General features: G+C 62.8%; 2 protein-coding genes across 7 annotated transcripts in view; both read left to right on the top strand.

Annotated features, from left to right (window-relative positions):
- The window catches only part of ARID3A (AT-rich interaction domain 3A), a 32,294-nt gene extending 26,852 nt beyond the window's left edge, over positions 1-5,442 (top strand). For 4 of the 5 annotated variants that reach the window (XM_016126665.2, XM_036234251.1, XM_036234250.1 and 1 more), the window contains exons 7-9: positions 485-781; positions 1,239-1,337; positions 2,174-5,442. In XM_016126665.2, the coding sequence (XP_015982151.2) occupies positions 485-781; positions 1,239-1,337; positions 2,174-2,349 (572 nt within the window). In that variant the 3' untranslated portion in view covers positions 2,350-5,442. The other variant, XM_036234253.1, reaches the window with a different exon arrangement.
- Positions 5,443-8,706: 3,264 nt separating this feature from the next.
- On the top strand, positions 8,707-14,447 carry WDR18 (WD repeat domain 18). 2 transcript variants are annotated; one of them, XM_036234248.1, is made up of 11 exons: positions 8,826-8,953; positions 9,455-9,783; positions 9,927-10,037; positions 11,365-11,498; positions 11,760-11,901; positions 12,257-12,400; positions 12,574-12,638; positions 12,730-12,854; positions 13,062-13,228; positions 13,910-13,978; positions 14,068-14,447. In XM_036234248.1, the coding sequence occupies exons 3-11, from the start codon at positions 9,948-9,950 to the stop codon at positions 14,197-14,199; spliced, it is 1,068 nt and encodes a 355-aa protein (XP_036090141.1). In that variant the 5' UTR covers positions 8,826-8,953; positions 9,455-9,783; positions 9,927-9,947; the 3' UTR covers positions 14,200-14,447. The 2 variants fall into 2 exon arrangements, with proteins under 2 accessions (XP_015982159.2, XP_036090141.1); XM_016126673.2 differs by lacking the exon at positions 9,455-9,783 and having other exon boundaries at positions 8,707-8,953.

Genomic DNA, 14,447 nt, shown 5'->3' with positions numbered 1-14,447 from the left:
GCGGCGGGAAGGCTGGCGGAGGGATGGCAGGCCCATGGCGCTTGTGAGGAGGCGGCATTCGAGGTCCAGCCCGGCCCAGTCCCCGGCCCCCACCCGTCCTCCCTGAGCCTCCGTTGCCTTGCCTGGAGGTAGCAGCAGGCTCGGGGTCCTCGAGATGGCCCTTCGAGATGGCTCGTGCCCAGGGCTTCAGACGGGACTCGTGGCAAGTGCTCGTTGTGATGAGTCGGGGGGGGGGGGGGTCTGTGCCGCGGCGGCACCGTAACCGGTGTCCTCGTCGCTGGTGTTGCCAGCACGGTGGAGTCTGCCGTCAGCCCGACGCCGGGAGGGGTTCTGTCTGCTTCCCTGGAGAGGAAGTGAGCTCCCCATCAGTGGGGGTATTCAAGGAGGGGGGGGCGCACATTCTTACATTCCTGCTCGGGTGGAGGGCGAGGCCAGGCCACGTCGTTTCCATCCTGGCCACCAACCCCTCTTCTCTCCTGTCCAGAGGAGGACTCGGCCATCCCCATCACGGTCCCCGGCCGCCTGCCCGTGTCCCTGGCGGGCCACCCCGTGGTGGCGGCCCAGGCAGTAGCAGTGCAAGCGGCGGCGGCCCAGGCGGCCGTCGCGGCCCAGGCGGCCGCCCTGGAGCAGCTGCGGGAGAAGCTGGAGTTCGGGGAGCCTCCGGAGAAGAAGATGGCCCTGGCGGCGGACGAGCAGCAGCGCCTCATGCAGCGTGCGCTGCAGCAGAACTTCCTGGCCATGACGGCCCAGCTGCCCATGAGCATCCGCATCAACAGCCAAGGTACCGGCCCGGGGTCGCAGCCAGGGCCTCGGAGCCATGCTTTGTAGAGAGCGCCCGCAAGCCAACGAGAAACAAACAGGGCAACCCAACCGGTAGAAGAAACAGGCAGCCCCGACGAGTAAAGCCCGTGAACAGCCGTCCCGGCCCATCTCGTGGGGGATCCGCACGGACACGGGCAGATTCTGTGTTTCACGCACCGGGGTCTGAGAACACAAGTCGCGTGTGGAGGACTCGGTGGCTGTCAGAGAGGATTTGGGGCGTGACACTGCTCCCCGCTTACAATCACAAAAGTTCCAATCTCAGGCAAATGCGTTCTCGTTTGGCGAACACAGTACGTGTTCGTCTGCTGTGGCAGACACAGCCCACGGCTTCGTGATGCCCAAAGCTGAGGGGGGGTGACAGACATGGCGCTCAGATGGGCCGTGCTTCTAAGCGGTGGCCTTTCGTCTTCCCACAGCCTCTGAGAGCCGCCAGGACTCGGCCGCGAGCCTGACCAGCACTAATGGCAGCAACAGCATCAGCATGTCGGTGGAGATCAACGGGGTCATGTACACAGGTAGCACCTTGACCCTGCTCCCGGGGTAGCCCAGTGCTCCTGGGTCACCCCGGGTCCCGCCTGCATGGGCCTAGCCGTGAGGGCCAGCAAAACTCTTCCCTTTGGGGACTCGAGTAGATAACCTGTGTAGTGTATGTAGCACGGCAGTCAGCACATAGTGGGGACTTAGTGCAAAGCCCGGTCTGTAGTGAGGACTCAGCCCAGTGCCCAGCACATACTGAGGACTCAGCGCCGCAATCAGCATGTAGTGGTTACTCAGCGCAGCGCCCGGCACATAGTAAGTGCTCGAGAAAACAGTTGACCCTCGAACAGCATGGGTTCGACCTGCATGTTGTTTTCAGTAAGTGCTGTTATATATTTCCTCTTCTTTACGACTTTCTTAATCATAGTTTCTCGAGCCTGCTTTATCGGACAGATACAGTACATGACACATGTAACTTACAAAATGTGTCAATCAACTATTCCCATTAGCCATAAGGCTTCCGGTCAGTAGTCGGCTGTTAGTAGTAGTTACGTTTTTTTTTGGGGGGGGGTCGAAGTCCTATTCGGATTTTCAGCTGTGCAAGGGAATGAATGGGGGGCGGGACAGCCTCTAATCCTTGCATCCTTGAAGAGTAAGAGCGGTTGCAAAAGAGAATGGAGTTGGGACTCTTGCCCGGATGGGCCGCCGGGTGGCGCTAGGGACAGCGGACAGCTCGGCTGCTGCGCGGAGCGCCGGGGGAGGGGAGGCTGGGGCCGCGGGGGGCGTCCAGGCCTCGCAAGCCCCTGGGGCCCTCGTGCGCGCCCCGCGACCTTCCTAACCCCCCACGCCGTCTCTCCTCTTGTTCCCGCATTAGGAGTGCTGTTTGCTCAGCCGCCGGCCCCCACGCCGCCCTCGGCCCCCAGCAAAGGCGGCGCCGGCAGCAGCCGCGGAGGAAACAGCGCGGGCGGCGGCGGCGCGGGCGGCCAGGCCGGGCCGGCGGGGCCCCCCGCGCCCCCTTCGTCTTCTACCTCAAATAACTCATTGCCTTAACCTCACCACTCCTCGCGCTGCGGGCCCCACCCGCAGCCCTCGGGCCGGGCGGCGGTCCGAGGTGGGCCGAGCGGGCCGGGGTGGTGGAAGACGCAGGTGGGGAGGGGAGCGATCCGCAGAGGAGCCACAGCTAACGCCAAAAAGAAAAGAAAAATATATATACGGATATATATAAAGAAAATTTAATAAAACAGGGGAAAACCAAGGAACACTTGAATTACTCAGGTTTCAGACATTCAGAAAGGTGGATTGTGAGTACAGCAAAGGAACTCGGAAGGGAGAGTGGCCAGCGCTCCGCAGGGGCCCCTGCAGCCCGCGGCCGCCGCCCACCGGTGTCTGGTGTCTGGTTTGGACCAGTTGCAATGTAAGGCCGGATCCTGTTTACCTCATACATCTCTGCACTGCGTTTTTATCATTTTTGTCTGTTTTGTTTTTTTCCTGTTTTTTCTATTCATCACACACTCACCACACCCAGCTCCTTGTGTTGAATGAAACCCCTGAGCCAAGATCAGTTGAATTTTTTTCTTGTTGCTTTTGGAAAAAAAAAAAAATTTTTTTTTTTTTTTTTTTAAGAAATAGTGATATTCAAGCTCTATAGGGTTTTTAAGAGGTTTTAGGGGTTCTGTTTTGTAAATATTCTATTTTATTCTTGGGGGCGGAATCAAACCTTAGGAAAAGGATATATATATATATCTATATATTTGTGTTCATTCAGGGAAACTGGACTTGAAAAGCAAAAAAAAAAAAAAAAAAGTAATACCCTTTTAATTTTTCCCATGACTGATTTGGGTTTGTGTGTGCACTTCCTGGGACGCAGTGGGCAGCTGGCCAGGACACTGGATCCCTGGGCTAGAGCCAGAGGAGGTGCTGACCTCAGGTGCTGGGGGCCGGGCTGGGGCGGGGGGTGCATGCGGGGGCCTGTGGGGGGGCGCCCACGCCTTCCCTCGCTGTGCCGAGGGTGCTCCCCGTCAGGGACCTGGAAGTCTTAACTAGGAAGGGGAGAGTGCTGGAGAGAGCCCGGGCGAGGGCCGGGCTGTGGCTCGTGTGCCAGGCTCAGCCCTGGGCGCCTGTCTCAGGGATGAGTACGTCCGGCCTCGAGACGAGCTCCCGCCCGAAAGGGCTACTTCTGAAGACTTATCAATACGGGGGGCTCGGGGTGAGCCGGGCTTAGCTCAGGGCGAGGTTTTTGGGGCCGCGGCACCCTGCACACCCCACCCCTTCTCGTCTCCTTCACTTGGTCCCCCTGTTCTTGCTGGGCTGCAGCTCCCACTGTGACTGCAGGAGGCATACGGAGGCTCAGCGGGGGCTCCCCTGCTCCCCGCAGAGCCCTGCCGCCGGGTGGTCTTCACCACGGGGCCGTGCCCCCCCGTGCCCCCCGTCCTCAGGCTCCGCAGCGTTCCGGGCCGCGGCTGTCGCGTCCTCGCCCATCCCTGGGGACTGGTGGAGTCGGTCCGGGCTTAGCCGCCTTTTGCTTTTGTGCATTGGGTTTCCATTTCTCTGGGGTGGGGACCGTTAGCTCACTGTCCCCCGGGCGCGCCTGGAACCTCTAATTGGGCCCAGGGAGCCTGGCCTAATGAGGCCCAGAGGGGCACCCTCCCCAGCCGCCCGGCCCACGCCATCTTGTCGCGTCGGGCACTTCGACAGGGACCTTCCAGCCCCCACCTGGGTTTGCTGCGGTGTGAGGCTGTGCTGTCTTTGGGGGGATCCCTCTCTTTGCTGTGCATCAGGGCCATTGACACTTCCCACTTCCAGGAGACGGCGGCTTGGGCACCTGGGTTTCCTCTCTGTTTCTCCTTCTGGAAGGCTCTCCCCTCCTCAATGTTCTCTACAGCAGCACAATCACTGTGGCAGGGGGGCCTTTTGTGTCCCCAGACACAATCTGGCTCGGCGCTGAGACCCCGATGCCCCTTCCCCCAGCCCAGAGCCCCTGGAGTGGCGGGGCGCACGCGGGGGCTGGGTGGGGTCCCACGCCGGCTTCTACCTCAGGTCTGACTCTGGATGCCAAACGCGGCCGGCCTGTCCCCGCCGCTGGCTCAGGGCTTTGGCAGGTGCCAGCACCTGCCCCCTCCCACCCTAGGGTCGTACGTGACGTGTGTCGGGGACCCTGGGCGTCGCATTGTGTGGGCTCTGGGGCTCGGGATCTAACTCAGGGAGTGCCTGCTGTTGTGGGGGCCACTGGGGGGCGTGGGGCTGGGGGCAGCCACAGCCTGTGCCTTGGGGCCCTATTCCCTGCCTGCCACTGCCAGCTCGGGACCACTGCCTGCCGATGGGAGTTCAGGGGTGCGTCTTGGCACCCCCCTATGCCGACCAGACTGGGGACAGGGCAGCCACGTGTCACATTTGTACACTGATCATTCTGGAAGGGTGGGGTGCAGCCGCACGGCAAGGACCCCCAAACTCAGGGTCGAGAGGGGTTCGGGGGCTCCCCTGCTCTGGACGTTTGTGAATGGGCTGCTTCTGGAATCTTCCCTCTGACCCCTAGACTCGCCGCAGGGCTGTCCAGCTGTCCCGTGACGGGTGGGCGGGGCTGTGGGGCATGGGGGTGGCCGGCTTAGGTTTTAGGACTTGTGCGTTTGTCCGATCCTTTTTCTTTTATCATTTTTGCCCACTTCTATCCTTTTTTTTTTCCCCTTAATTTTGCGCTTGCAGTTTTTTTTTTCTTGGCAAACACGAATTCAGCCTTTCATTCCTGACATGTGAAATTTCAGTTTCTCTGGGGTTTGTCCCAGGGTATGGGGACTACGCCTGAACTCAGGTTAAAGGGAAAAAAAAGTTTTAAAAAAAGGTATAAAGTACTCTACCTCTGGCCGCGGTCTCGCCTGCCGGCCCAAGGACTTCAGTTTTGCAAACATTCAGGTATTAAAAGGGGAAAAAAAAAAAACAAAAAAACCATGAAAGACCAAAAAAATGAAAATAAAAACAAAAACAAAAAAAGGGTGTGATTTTGAAATTTAAAAGAACACTGAAAGTTTACATTTTATAACATTATTATGCAGATTGTATTTAAACTTCAGAAATATTTAAGACAATTGTAACCCTGTAAAGCTGATGAGATATTAAAACAAGACAAAACACTTCTGACTTTTAACAGAAGAGGCTTCCGTGGTGGTTTCTTGGTGGCTGCTTGGGTGTCCCCCCACCCTACCTGTGGTCGTCACAACTGGGAGGGCTCCTGGCATCGAGTGGGTGGGGGCCAGGGACACTCCTCGGTACCCCCACAGGGCCCAGGGATGCCCCCCCAGAGCGGAGTGGGGACCCTGGCTAAGCCACTCTGAGATGCGGCTCGTCCCCCAGCCTAGGCCTCTTGCCATCCCTGTGCGGATGCCCTGGTCACTCCTGGGTCATCTGACTCGAGCCCCCAGGGAGGGTGGCCTGGCCCCGGCCTGCCCGGCCCTCTCCTTGCTGGCTTTGTCCTGGCTCTCTGCGGCCAGCCCAGGCCTGCCTCTGCCTCTGGGCCTTTGCACACACCCTCCTCACTGCCCAAAACCACTCCTTTGCAGTTCGGTCTCTGCGCCCCTCTCTGACTCCCACTGGCAGGCCCATTATCGGGCACTGCAGGAAGTTGGCCTCCCGGAAGTGCCTCGAGCCCCGACTCCCATGGACCCACGAACAGCCCGCGTGCAGCCGGCAAAGGCCTTGCTGTGACAGGAGCTTTTCAGCCCAACATGCCCCCTAAGAAACCAGACCGAGCGAGGACCTGGCTGGCGCAGGCCGGGCCCGCCCGCCCGCCCGCCTGCTCGGCCCCCGGGGCTGGTTAGGAGTCGGGAGAACCAGCCCCTCCTGTGGCAGCAGCCAGTTCCCACGTAGCTCCCCTGGCGCTTGCCACCCACGCCAGAAACGAGTGGCTGCATCGTGCCACCTCCGTGGGCCTGCAGGGAGGTCAGAGGGCAAGTCAACCCACCTGCCTCTCCAAGCCCCCTGTGCCCAGGGAGATAAAGGAAAAGTGATTCAAAAAAAAAAAGCCCTTCTCTGGCAAACTGGATGGGCCAGTCTAGCATCTTCATTCCTCTGCCCATGAGGCCCAGAGAGAGGCTGGAGGCCCTGAGGTCACACAGCCCCTGGGGGATGCGGGAGGGGTCCGGCTCCACCTCCCTAGCCCAGGGCGCCTCCGGGGCCTCCTGCTCTGCTCGTTAGGAGGCCAGAGAGGCTCCCAAGAGACGAAACGCAAAACCGGGCCTGATTAGCGGGTGTGAGGGGGGTGGGGGGCTGGAAGAGCGCCCGAAAAGGAAGCCGGTCTCCCCGGGCGTCTGCCGGGCTGCCCACCGTTAGTGCACTCGCTCAGGTGTGTTCAGCCCCCAACCCAGGGTGGACAGAGCGAAACCCGGGGGGGGGGGGCGGGGGGGTTGCCTTTTGGTTCCAGTTTGGTCCATTGGTGTATACCCAGTGCCTGCAAATAGGAGGTGCTTAATAAATGTGGGAAATGGAAGAAACGGGGGCTTAGACAAGTGAGGGCAGACCCCTGCACCTCAGTTTCCCGAGCCTGCTGCCGAGGTCCTCAGCACCTCGGCCTCCCAGCCTCGAATCTGGGAGGGGCCGCCGAGCTGGCACCAAGGAGGTCTGGCCCTGGGTGGTCCGGAGGCCCCCAAAGTGTGGCTTTTGTCCTGCTCTTCTGATACAACTGGTCTGTCCTCATTCCGGGAGCGGGCTGGGGGTGGGGTGACCTCTGACCTGACACAGCAGCCTGGCCGAGTCGGGTCCCCAGGGAGGGAGGAGGGGAGGGAGAGGCCTGCAAGGGGGCCTGGCTGCAATCCAGCTGCCCTGCCCAAGCGTCCCCCCATCAGCCCTACCCCCACTGGCACCCGTGGTCCCCCTGCGGCCCTCGCCTGCTAGGCCCCACCCCCCGGAACCTTGGAATCAGAAACTTCAAAGCTGGACTTCCCTGGGTGAGGACACAGACCGGGCCCGAACCCCGTAGCTGCGTGCGGGCAACGCGCGCTTTGCACGTGGGGAAACTGAGGCCCAGAGCTGCGCGGCGACCTGCCCCGCGGCCCAGAAGTGCCAGGTTCAAGCCCCAAGTTGGTGTTTAGAAGGAAGGGTCCCCTTGGCGCACCCCTGGTTCCTCAGAATGCCAGATGTCGAGATTAGAAAAAATTTGGTTTGCGTTGAAAGTGTGAATAGCACTCGAGGCATCTTATTTCTTTTGGTCCTTAACAGAAACATTTAAGAACCCGGGGCCGCCAGCTGGTACTAGTTCCAACCTGTATTGGGACTAGGTGCCCAGTGCCTCAATTTCTGCATTTAGCAGAGGGGCACGACGAAGTGGGGACACACAGCTCTCCTCAAAGCACAGAACTCCTTCAGTTTCCCAAGCCCCTCCCCCATCCCGGTAGAATTAAATTCGAGGCTCCCCGCTGCCCACAGAGCCTCAGGGCCTTGGCACGACCTCTGCCCACTTTTCTTTTCAAGTTGTTGGCTCCCTGCTTCAAGCTACACCTCCTCTGGGAAGCTCCTCCTCCAGACACCCAAAACAGGCGGGTCCCCCGTGACGCCCCTCCGTCCCTATAATGCAACTTCGCGCTGTGACCCCGGGGCTGGGAGCGGCCCACCCTTGGCCTCCCTGTCGGTGGCTCACGCCTGCCACCTGGCGGCCGAGGCTGGGGCTCCGGACGCCCACGCTCTGGGCGCCCGTTCCCGTGGCTTGATGACCAGGCTCTAGGCCCTAGAACAGGCACCCCGCATCCAGCAACCCCTGTATTGCTTATGGGTACATCACCCCGGGCAGCCAAATCTCGCGGGCTGGAGATCTCGACTTTCGAGTGATTTGTCCCTTTTCAAAGATCGTCGACTGATTCCACATTTTAAAGGTGTTTAGACGTGGCCGGAGGCCAGCAGCTGTGACCAGACGTTAGGTGCTCCGGACTCGTTTAAGCTGCACCAAGTTCCTCAAATAAAAATGTGGGTTTTGTAGCCCCTAAAGAAGAGGGCTCCAGAGGGGAAGCCAGCAGTGTTCCGTGAGTACTCATCTAATCACAACGCATCGTGTGCCAGCTAGGTATGTTATGTTAGGTACACAGTCTGTCCTTTTTGTGCACTGTCCCGTTTAGGCCTAGGTAGGTACTTTAGTATTTGCATATCAAAAAAAGATTCCGAGAGGGCGAATCACTTTGCCGAAAGCGCCCGGTGGAAATGGCCGAGCCAGACTTCAGGCTCTGCAGCTATGAACTGCTCGCAGGAGACCCTGGGTCTTGGTTTCTCCACTCAGCTTTGATGAAGGGATGCCCCCACGACCTCTCTACCCAACCCGCGCGCCCCACGATTCTCGGCGGGGGCGGGCCAGCCCCGCGCCGAGGCACGTGCGCGTGCGCATGCGCGCGCCGCCAGGGGCGGGGCACCGCGGGCGCTGCTCTGGCTGCGTCGCTGGTGATGACGCACGGCTGAGGCGGTGGGGACGAACATGGCGGCGCCCATGGAGGTGGCCGTGTGTACAGATTCGTCAGCCCAGCTCTGGAGCTGCGTCGTGTGGGAGCTGCACTCGGGCGCCAACCTGCTCACGTACCGCGGCGGCCAGGCTGGGCCGCGTGGCCTGGCGCTGCTCAACGGCGAGTACCTGCTGGCGGCGCAGCTGGGCAAGAACTACATCAGCGCCTGGGAGCTGCAGCGGAAGGTGCGGCGGCGCACGCCGGGGCCCGGTCCCCGCTGTGGGTTGCGCGAGGCGCCCGAGACGGGTCGGTGCGGGCCGCACGCGCCCCGAACCGCATGGAAGGGTGGGGGAGTTTCCGTGAGGGTGCTTTGCGCACGCGCGGGCCTGTGGGCTTTTTCGGAGGGTGAAGGCGCGCGACCCTGGGCCGGTGGGTTCGGTGAGGGCGCACGCGCGGAACTGCGCGCGGAGGCTCGGCGAGTGAGGGGCGGGTCTCGGGGAGCGGGCCAGGCGCTCGCCCACATGAACGAGTGGGGCGGTGGAGGGTCCCTTAGGGTAGCTGTGCATGAGTGGGCGCGAAATTTGAAGGGAGAGTTTGCACTTGAGTTACCGTGGGTCTCGTGGGCTTGGAAAGTGAAAGTCTGAGGCCTGGGGAGCCCCTAGAAAGGGCAGCTCTGGAGACTTGCATCTGCCCTCCCCAGAAAGACCCTACTCTTCGTCATCTGACCCCTCCGTGTCTCCTCTTAGAGCAACTCCAGGACGTGGTCCCCCCAGCTGGCTGCTCGCTGCCTCTTTCCACCAGCTGACATCTCTTGGGACAGACTGTGCTCGGGCTTTGCCTGGTGTGATCCGCACATAACTTAGAAAGTTCTTTCATTTTAGAGATTTAGAACCTGAGGCTCAGGGTCGCAGGTGCTACTTAGGTAAAACTGGGGAACAAGCCAACTGGCCTTTGGGCTCTTTGGCCCCCAACACCCTCCCGCCCAAAGAGACTCGCTGGCCCCCCATCCAGATGGACCTCCACTTCCAGCCTGCAAAGCCTCGGCCGGAGCGAACGCTCCTTTGCTGGACTGTGGGTTTGTTCAACCACTCGCGTTCCAGCTCCTCTTTCTGCTTCTCTCGGACTGAACCAGCCCCCTGGGCGCCCCGTCTGCTCTCCTCACTGCCCTCCGGCTCCCAAGTTCTCCGTGAAGCTCAGAGACTTCCCGTGTCCTTCTAGGATCAGCTCCAGCAGAAGATCATGTGCCCCGGGCCTGTCACCTGTCTGACCACGTCACCCAATGGCTTCTATGTGCTGGCGGGCATTGCAGAAAGCATATATTTATGGGAGGTAAGCGTGAGAGCACAGAGCCAGGGATGCGGGGTGTGGCCTCTGGGCCGCTGGATTGGCCCACCAACAGCACTGTCACCAATGTTCATTTGTGTCTGTGGGGAGCCATGCCTCGCCTTCAGCACAGACAGAAAGTGGGTTTAACCACGTCGTGCCCTGCCTGACCCTGTCCAGGCTGCAGAACAAAAATGGCCGTGGCGCCTCCACCAGCCGTTGGCCGCGGGACTGAGTTCCCTGAAGCAGAGATGGGAGTGGCCCTGACAGCGCACCTCGGGGCTTCTCAGCCGTGGTCCTGTGCACGGTGCTTGGGCGTGGAGGAGGAAGCCGAGGCGGAGAGGGCGCCTTGCAGCTTGCCCACCGTGGTGCAAAGCCTTGCCTTGGTCACTGTCAGCCTGGAGCAGGGAGCGTGGCAAACCCATGGCCTGGGCCTGATGGTGTGCGTCTTAGGGCTGACCCTCCTCAGTGGGAGACAGTCACGGTGCCGTTGCTACGTGGCCCTGGCTGGACCCTCTGTCCTCATCCCTCGAGAATTCCTGACCAGTGTGGCGTCTGACCACAAGGGGGCACCCCATGCAGCCAGCCAGAGGCAGGAGCCCAGGCCCAGGCCTTCCAGCGGCCTCCGTAAGGCGCCACCGTTGGCCTCTCGCCAGCTTTCAGAGTGGGCGTGGGGCCGGGGACCCTTAGAGTGGGGGCTGTGGGTGAGCCACGGTGCATCTGTGTCCAGGTTTTTCTCATCTGAGGAAACTGGGCGTTGGATTTGGAGCCACCTTACCCTAGAGCGACTCTAGCTGAACCGATTATACTTGCAGAGCCCCTGTAGTCACGGGAGATCGTAGGTTCCAGGGCTTAGGACGTGAACGTGTTTGTTTGGGGGACGCAGTTCAGCCTGCAGTATCTGTGCTCCCCGCCCCCCGTGCCACGGCCCTTCACGGGCGTCCCGTGCTGGGCTCCCCTCCCCCTGCCACTTGGCGCCCCTCTTCTGCAGACCGAGCCTGTTTTCCTCCTGCTGTTGGGTCTCCCCTCCTCCAGGTTCCACCGCAAGGGGCGTCCCCACACCAGTCCCTCCCCCAGACCATGTGGCGCGGCTGCGCTTGAAACCCCTCACAGCCAGTCCGGAAGGCTGTGACAGAATCCCTTGAGGAGCCACCCGTTGGCGGGTCCTGTGTCCAGCCGTTCCCTCACCAGCCTTGTCGCCCTGGCCTACACCCTTCCTAGGGGCTGTGCCACACACCCCTGCGCCCCGAGGTGCCCCCCTGTGAGCTGGCCGCCGGGGACTGGGAGCCGTGCCCCGGTTCCCGCCCCGACCTGTGTGCGCTCCCATCCCCAGGTGTCCACGGGGAACCTCCTGGTCATCCTGAGCCGCCACTACCAGGACGTCTCCTGCCTGCAGTTCACAGGGGACAGCAGCCACTTCCTGTCAGGGGGCAAGGACTGCCTGGTGCTGGTGTGGAGCCTGTGCAGGTAGCGCCTTGACCCTTGCGGCTCACGCCAAGCTGTGCCACACGCTGTCTGTAGCCTGTCGCTAGGGAGCGCAGGGAGCCTGCTCTGCAGAAGGCCATGCCAAAGTCCCAGGGCCGGTGTGAGGCGGACTAGGGCGATGGGTCCGTGCTGGGGGCCATGGGGCAACATCCCAGAACTTCCCTTGGGCGGACGGGCCGGGTAGCCATGTGGAGGCAGGTGGGGCACCAAGCATGGCCCTCCCTGAGCCTGCTGCTCCCACAGCGTACTCCAGGCGGACCTCTCCAGGACCCCGTGCCCCCGGCACGTCTGGTCCCGCCACACCCTTCCCATCACAGACCTGCACTGCGGCTTCGGGGGGCCCCTGGCCCGGGTAGCCACAGCCTCGCTAGACCAGACGGTGAAGGTAGGCCCTCCCTCCCCCGTGGATCTGTGAGCTGTGCTCTGGTGGCCAGCAGGTTCTCGGCTCACGTGAGCCAGTGAATCACCCCCGATGCTTCCGGCCTCAAGGACGTCCAGAGGCTGGACGTTCAGGGCTGAGTTGGCTCGGAAATGCCCACTGGCTGCCCGCACCCCGCGGCTCCCTGGCTAAGCCCCAGGTGTTTGTGTGTGGCAGGGTGGGGAAGGGTCCGGGGCTGACAGCAGCTCCAGGCGAAGGCGGGGAGGGGTCCCAGGCACGAGAACCGAGCTGCCTCAGGAAGGCCACGGTCCCCAGCGCCCGTGCCCTCGGAACGCCCACCCCACGCACCGCCCGCCCCTAGCTGTGGGAGGTCTCCTCGGGCGAGCTGCTGCTGTCCGTGCTCTTTGACGTGGGCATCGTGGCCGTGACCATGGACCTGGCCGAGCATCACATGTTCTGTGGTGGCAGCGACGGCTCCATCTTCCAGGTCGACCTCTGCACCTGGGTGAGTGGTGGGCGCCTGGGCCCAGGGTTGGAGGCTTGGGTCGGGGGGACACCAGGGTCGGCCTCCAAAGGCTCTGGGACTGTCCACCGTCCCTCCCCCAGTCCAGGTCCTGGGGCCCCTGGGACTGAGGTGCCACGGCGTCCCCCTGGTCACTGGCCCCTCGGTCCCCGCAGCCCGGGCAGAGAGAGAAGAGCTTCCAGCCGGACCAGGACAGTGGGAAGGTGTTCAGAGGCCACAGGTGCGGGGTCTGACGGGGAGCATGGGACGGGCCCGTCTTGCTCGGGGGCCGGGAGTCATTCGCGCCGCCTTGTCCTGGCCCGTGGCCCCAGGAGCCAGGTGACTTGCCTGTCCGTGTCCACTGACGGCAGCGTGCTGCTGTCCGGCTCACACGACGAGACCGTGCGCCTTTGGGACGTCCAGAGCAAACAGTGCATCAGGACGGTGACCCTGAAAGGTGGGACCGGCGGCAGGCCAAGGGCGTGGGGCCGGGGACGGAGGACGAGGCCAGAAGGCAGCCGCGTGGCTTCGTCTGCGGCCCAGCCGCTGGGCAGGCGTCGGGAGGCAGGCCTGGCGAGGGGAGGCGGTGGGGCTCTGCTGGACGGGCGGCAGTCGGAGGAGCGGCGGGAGCCAGGCCCACCTGACCTGCCGCCCGGCCCCACAGGCCCCGTGACCAACGCCTCCATCATGTTGGCCCCGGTCAGCATGCTGAGCTCGGACTTCAGGCCCAGCCTGCCCCTGCCGCACTTCAACAGGCACCTGCTGGGCGCCGAGCACGGGGATGAGCAGCACCGCGGGGGCCTCACGCTGCGCCTGGGTCTGCACCAGCAGGTACGCCCCGCCCAGGGGCCCCAGCGCAGCCTCTGCGGGGTGGCTCTGCGCCCCTCGGCCTTGGTCCTGGCGGGGGGCCCTCCATGGCGCAGCTCCCCTCTGACAGCGTGGCTGAGCCCGGCCTGGTGGCCAGCAGCTGACCTCCGAAGGCACCGGAACCTTTCAGAGTGCAGGCCACTCAGCAGGGCTTGCTGCAGACCTAGTGCGTGGGGCCAGAGGCACCGCGTGTCCAGCCTCTTCACAGGGCAGTAGGCGGTGCTCGGGCCTCGTGCTGCTGGGCTCCCCTTGCTTGGACGCGGAGTGGACGGCAGGGGCCCGCCCCGTGCGCCAGCCCTCGTCTCCGGGAGCCTCTTGAGCCTGGTTTCTGCATGTCCTCCAGGCCCAGCCCCAACCCCACACCCACACCAGCGGCCTGCCCCCGAGCATCCTGCCCCCTGGGCCTTTTGGGGCACGCTCCTGCAGCAAGCTGCATGTTTGAGGAGTGGGAGCCCGTTGCTTCCTGTGGGGTTGAAGCTGCATCCCCCTCAGAAACGTTAGCCCCGGCTGGGCCTCTGGTGACCGGTTTGAAGCCTTAAACTCCCCATCCGTGAGCGGGCGTCAGGGTGGCGCCGCCCTCGCCATCGGGGCGATGTGAGCGGCGTGGTGGCCTCCGCGGCGCCAACGCGGCCTCTTCCGTTGCAGGGCACGGAGCCCAGCTACCTGGAGCGGGCGGAGCGTCTGCACATGGTGCTGTGCAGCACCATGGAGAAGGTGGGCGGGGTCGCGCGGGGGGCGGGGCCGCGGGGGCGGGCCTGGGCTGCTCGGGGGAGGTGCCCCGCTGAGCCCCCGCCCCTCCCTAGAGCGTGCTGGGCGGCCAGGACCAGCTGCGGATCCGTGTGACTGAGCTGGAGGACGAGGTGCAGAACCTGCGGAAGATCAACCGCGACCTGTTTGACTTCTCCACCCACATCATCACCCGGCCCTCCAAGTGAGTGCGGGCACCCGGGCCCTCCGGGTCCCCGCCCACAGCCGGGCAGAATGGGCGCTGGGCCAAATCGCGCCTCCATGCGTCAGCACCCAGCAGACTTGCCCCCCCCCCCCCGCCCCCGCCAGCGGCCATCCGGAGCTCGCCCTCTGCCAGTTCGCGTCTGGATTGGTGACCTGCGAGGGTCGTGCTGTGTGACTGTTGTTTTCATTGGTGCTGTTACTCTTTTTTAAGAAAAGACCTAAAGCCTGTCCA

Source organism: Rousettus aegyptiacus, unplaced genomic scaffold (assembly GCF_014176215.1).
Source record: "Rousettus aegyptiacus isolate mRouAeg1 unplaced genomic scaffold, mRouAeg1.p scaffold_m13_p_16, whole genome shotgun sequence".
In the NCBI taxonomy this organism is placed as follows: domain Eukaryota; kingdom Metazoa; phylum Chordata; class Mammalia; order Chiroptera; family Pteropodidae; genus Rousettus; species Rousettus aegyptiacus.
This window is presented reverse-complemented; position numbering and strand designations above follow the sequence as displayed.

Coding starts and splice junctions, on each gene's coding strand:
- WDR18 (XM_016126673.2), top strand. CDS start 8,744: ATGGCGGCGCCCATGGAGGTGGCCGTGTGTACAGATTCGTCAGCCCAG. Junction 11,499..11,759: donor CTGGTGTGGAGCCTGTGCAG/GTAGCGCCTTGA, acceptor CTGCTCCCACAG/CGTACTCCAGGCGGACCTCT. Junction 13,229..13,909: donor GCCTGGGTCTGCACCAGCAG/GTACGCCCCGCC, acceptor CTTCCGTTGCAG/GGCACGGAGCCCAGCTACCT.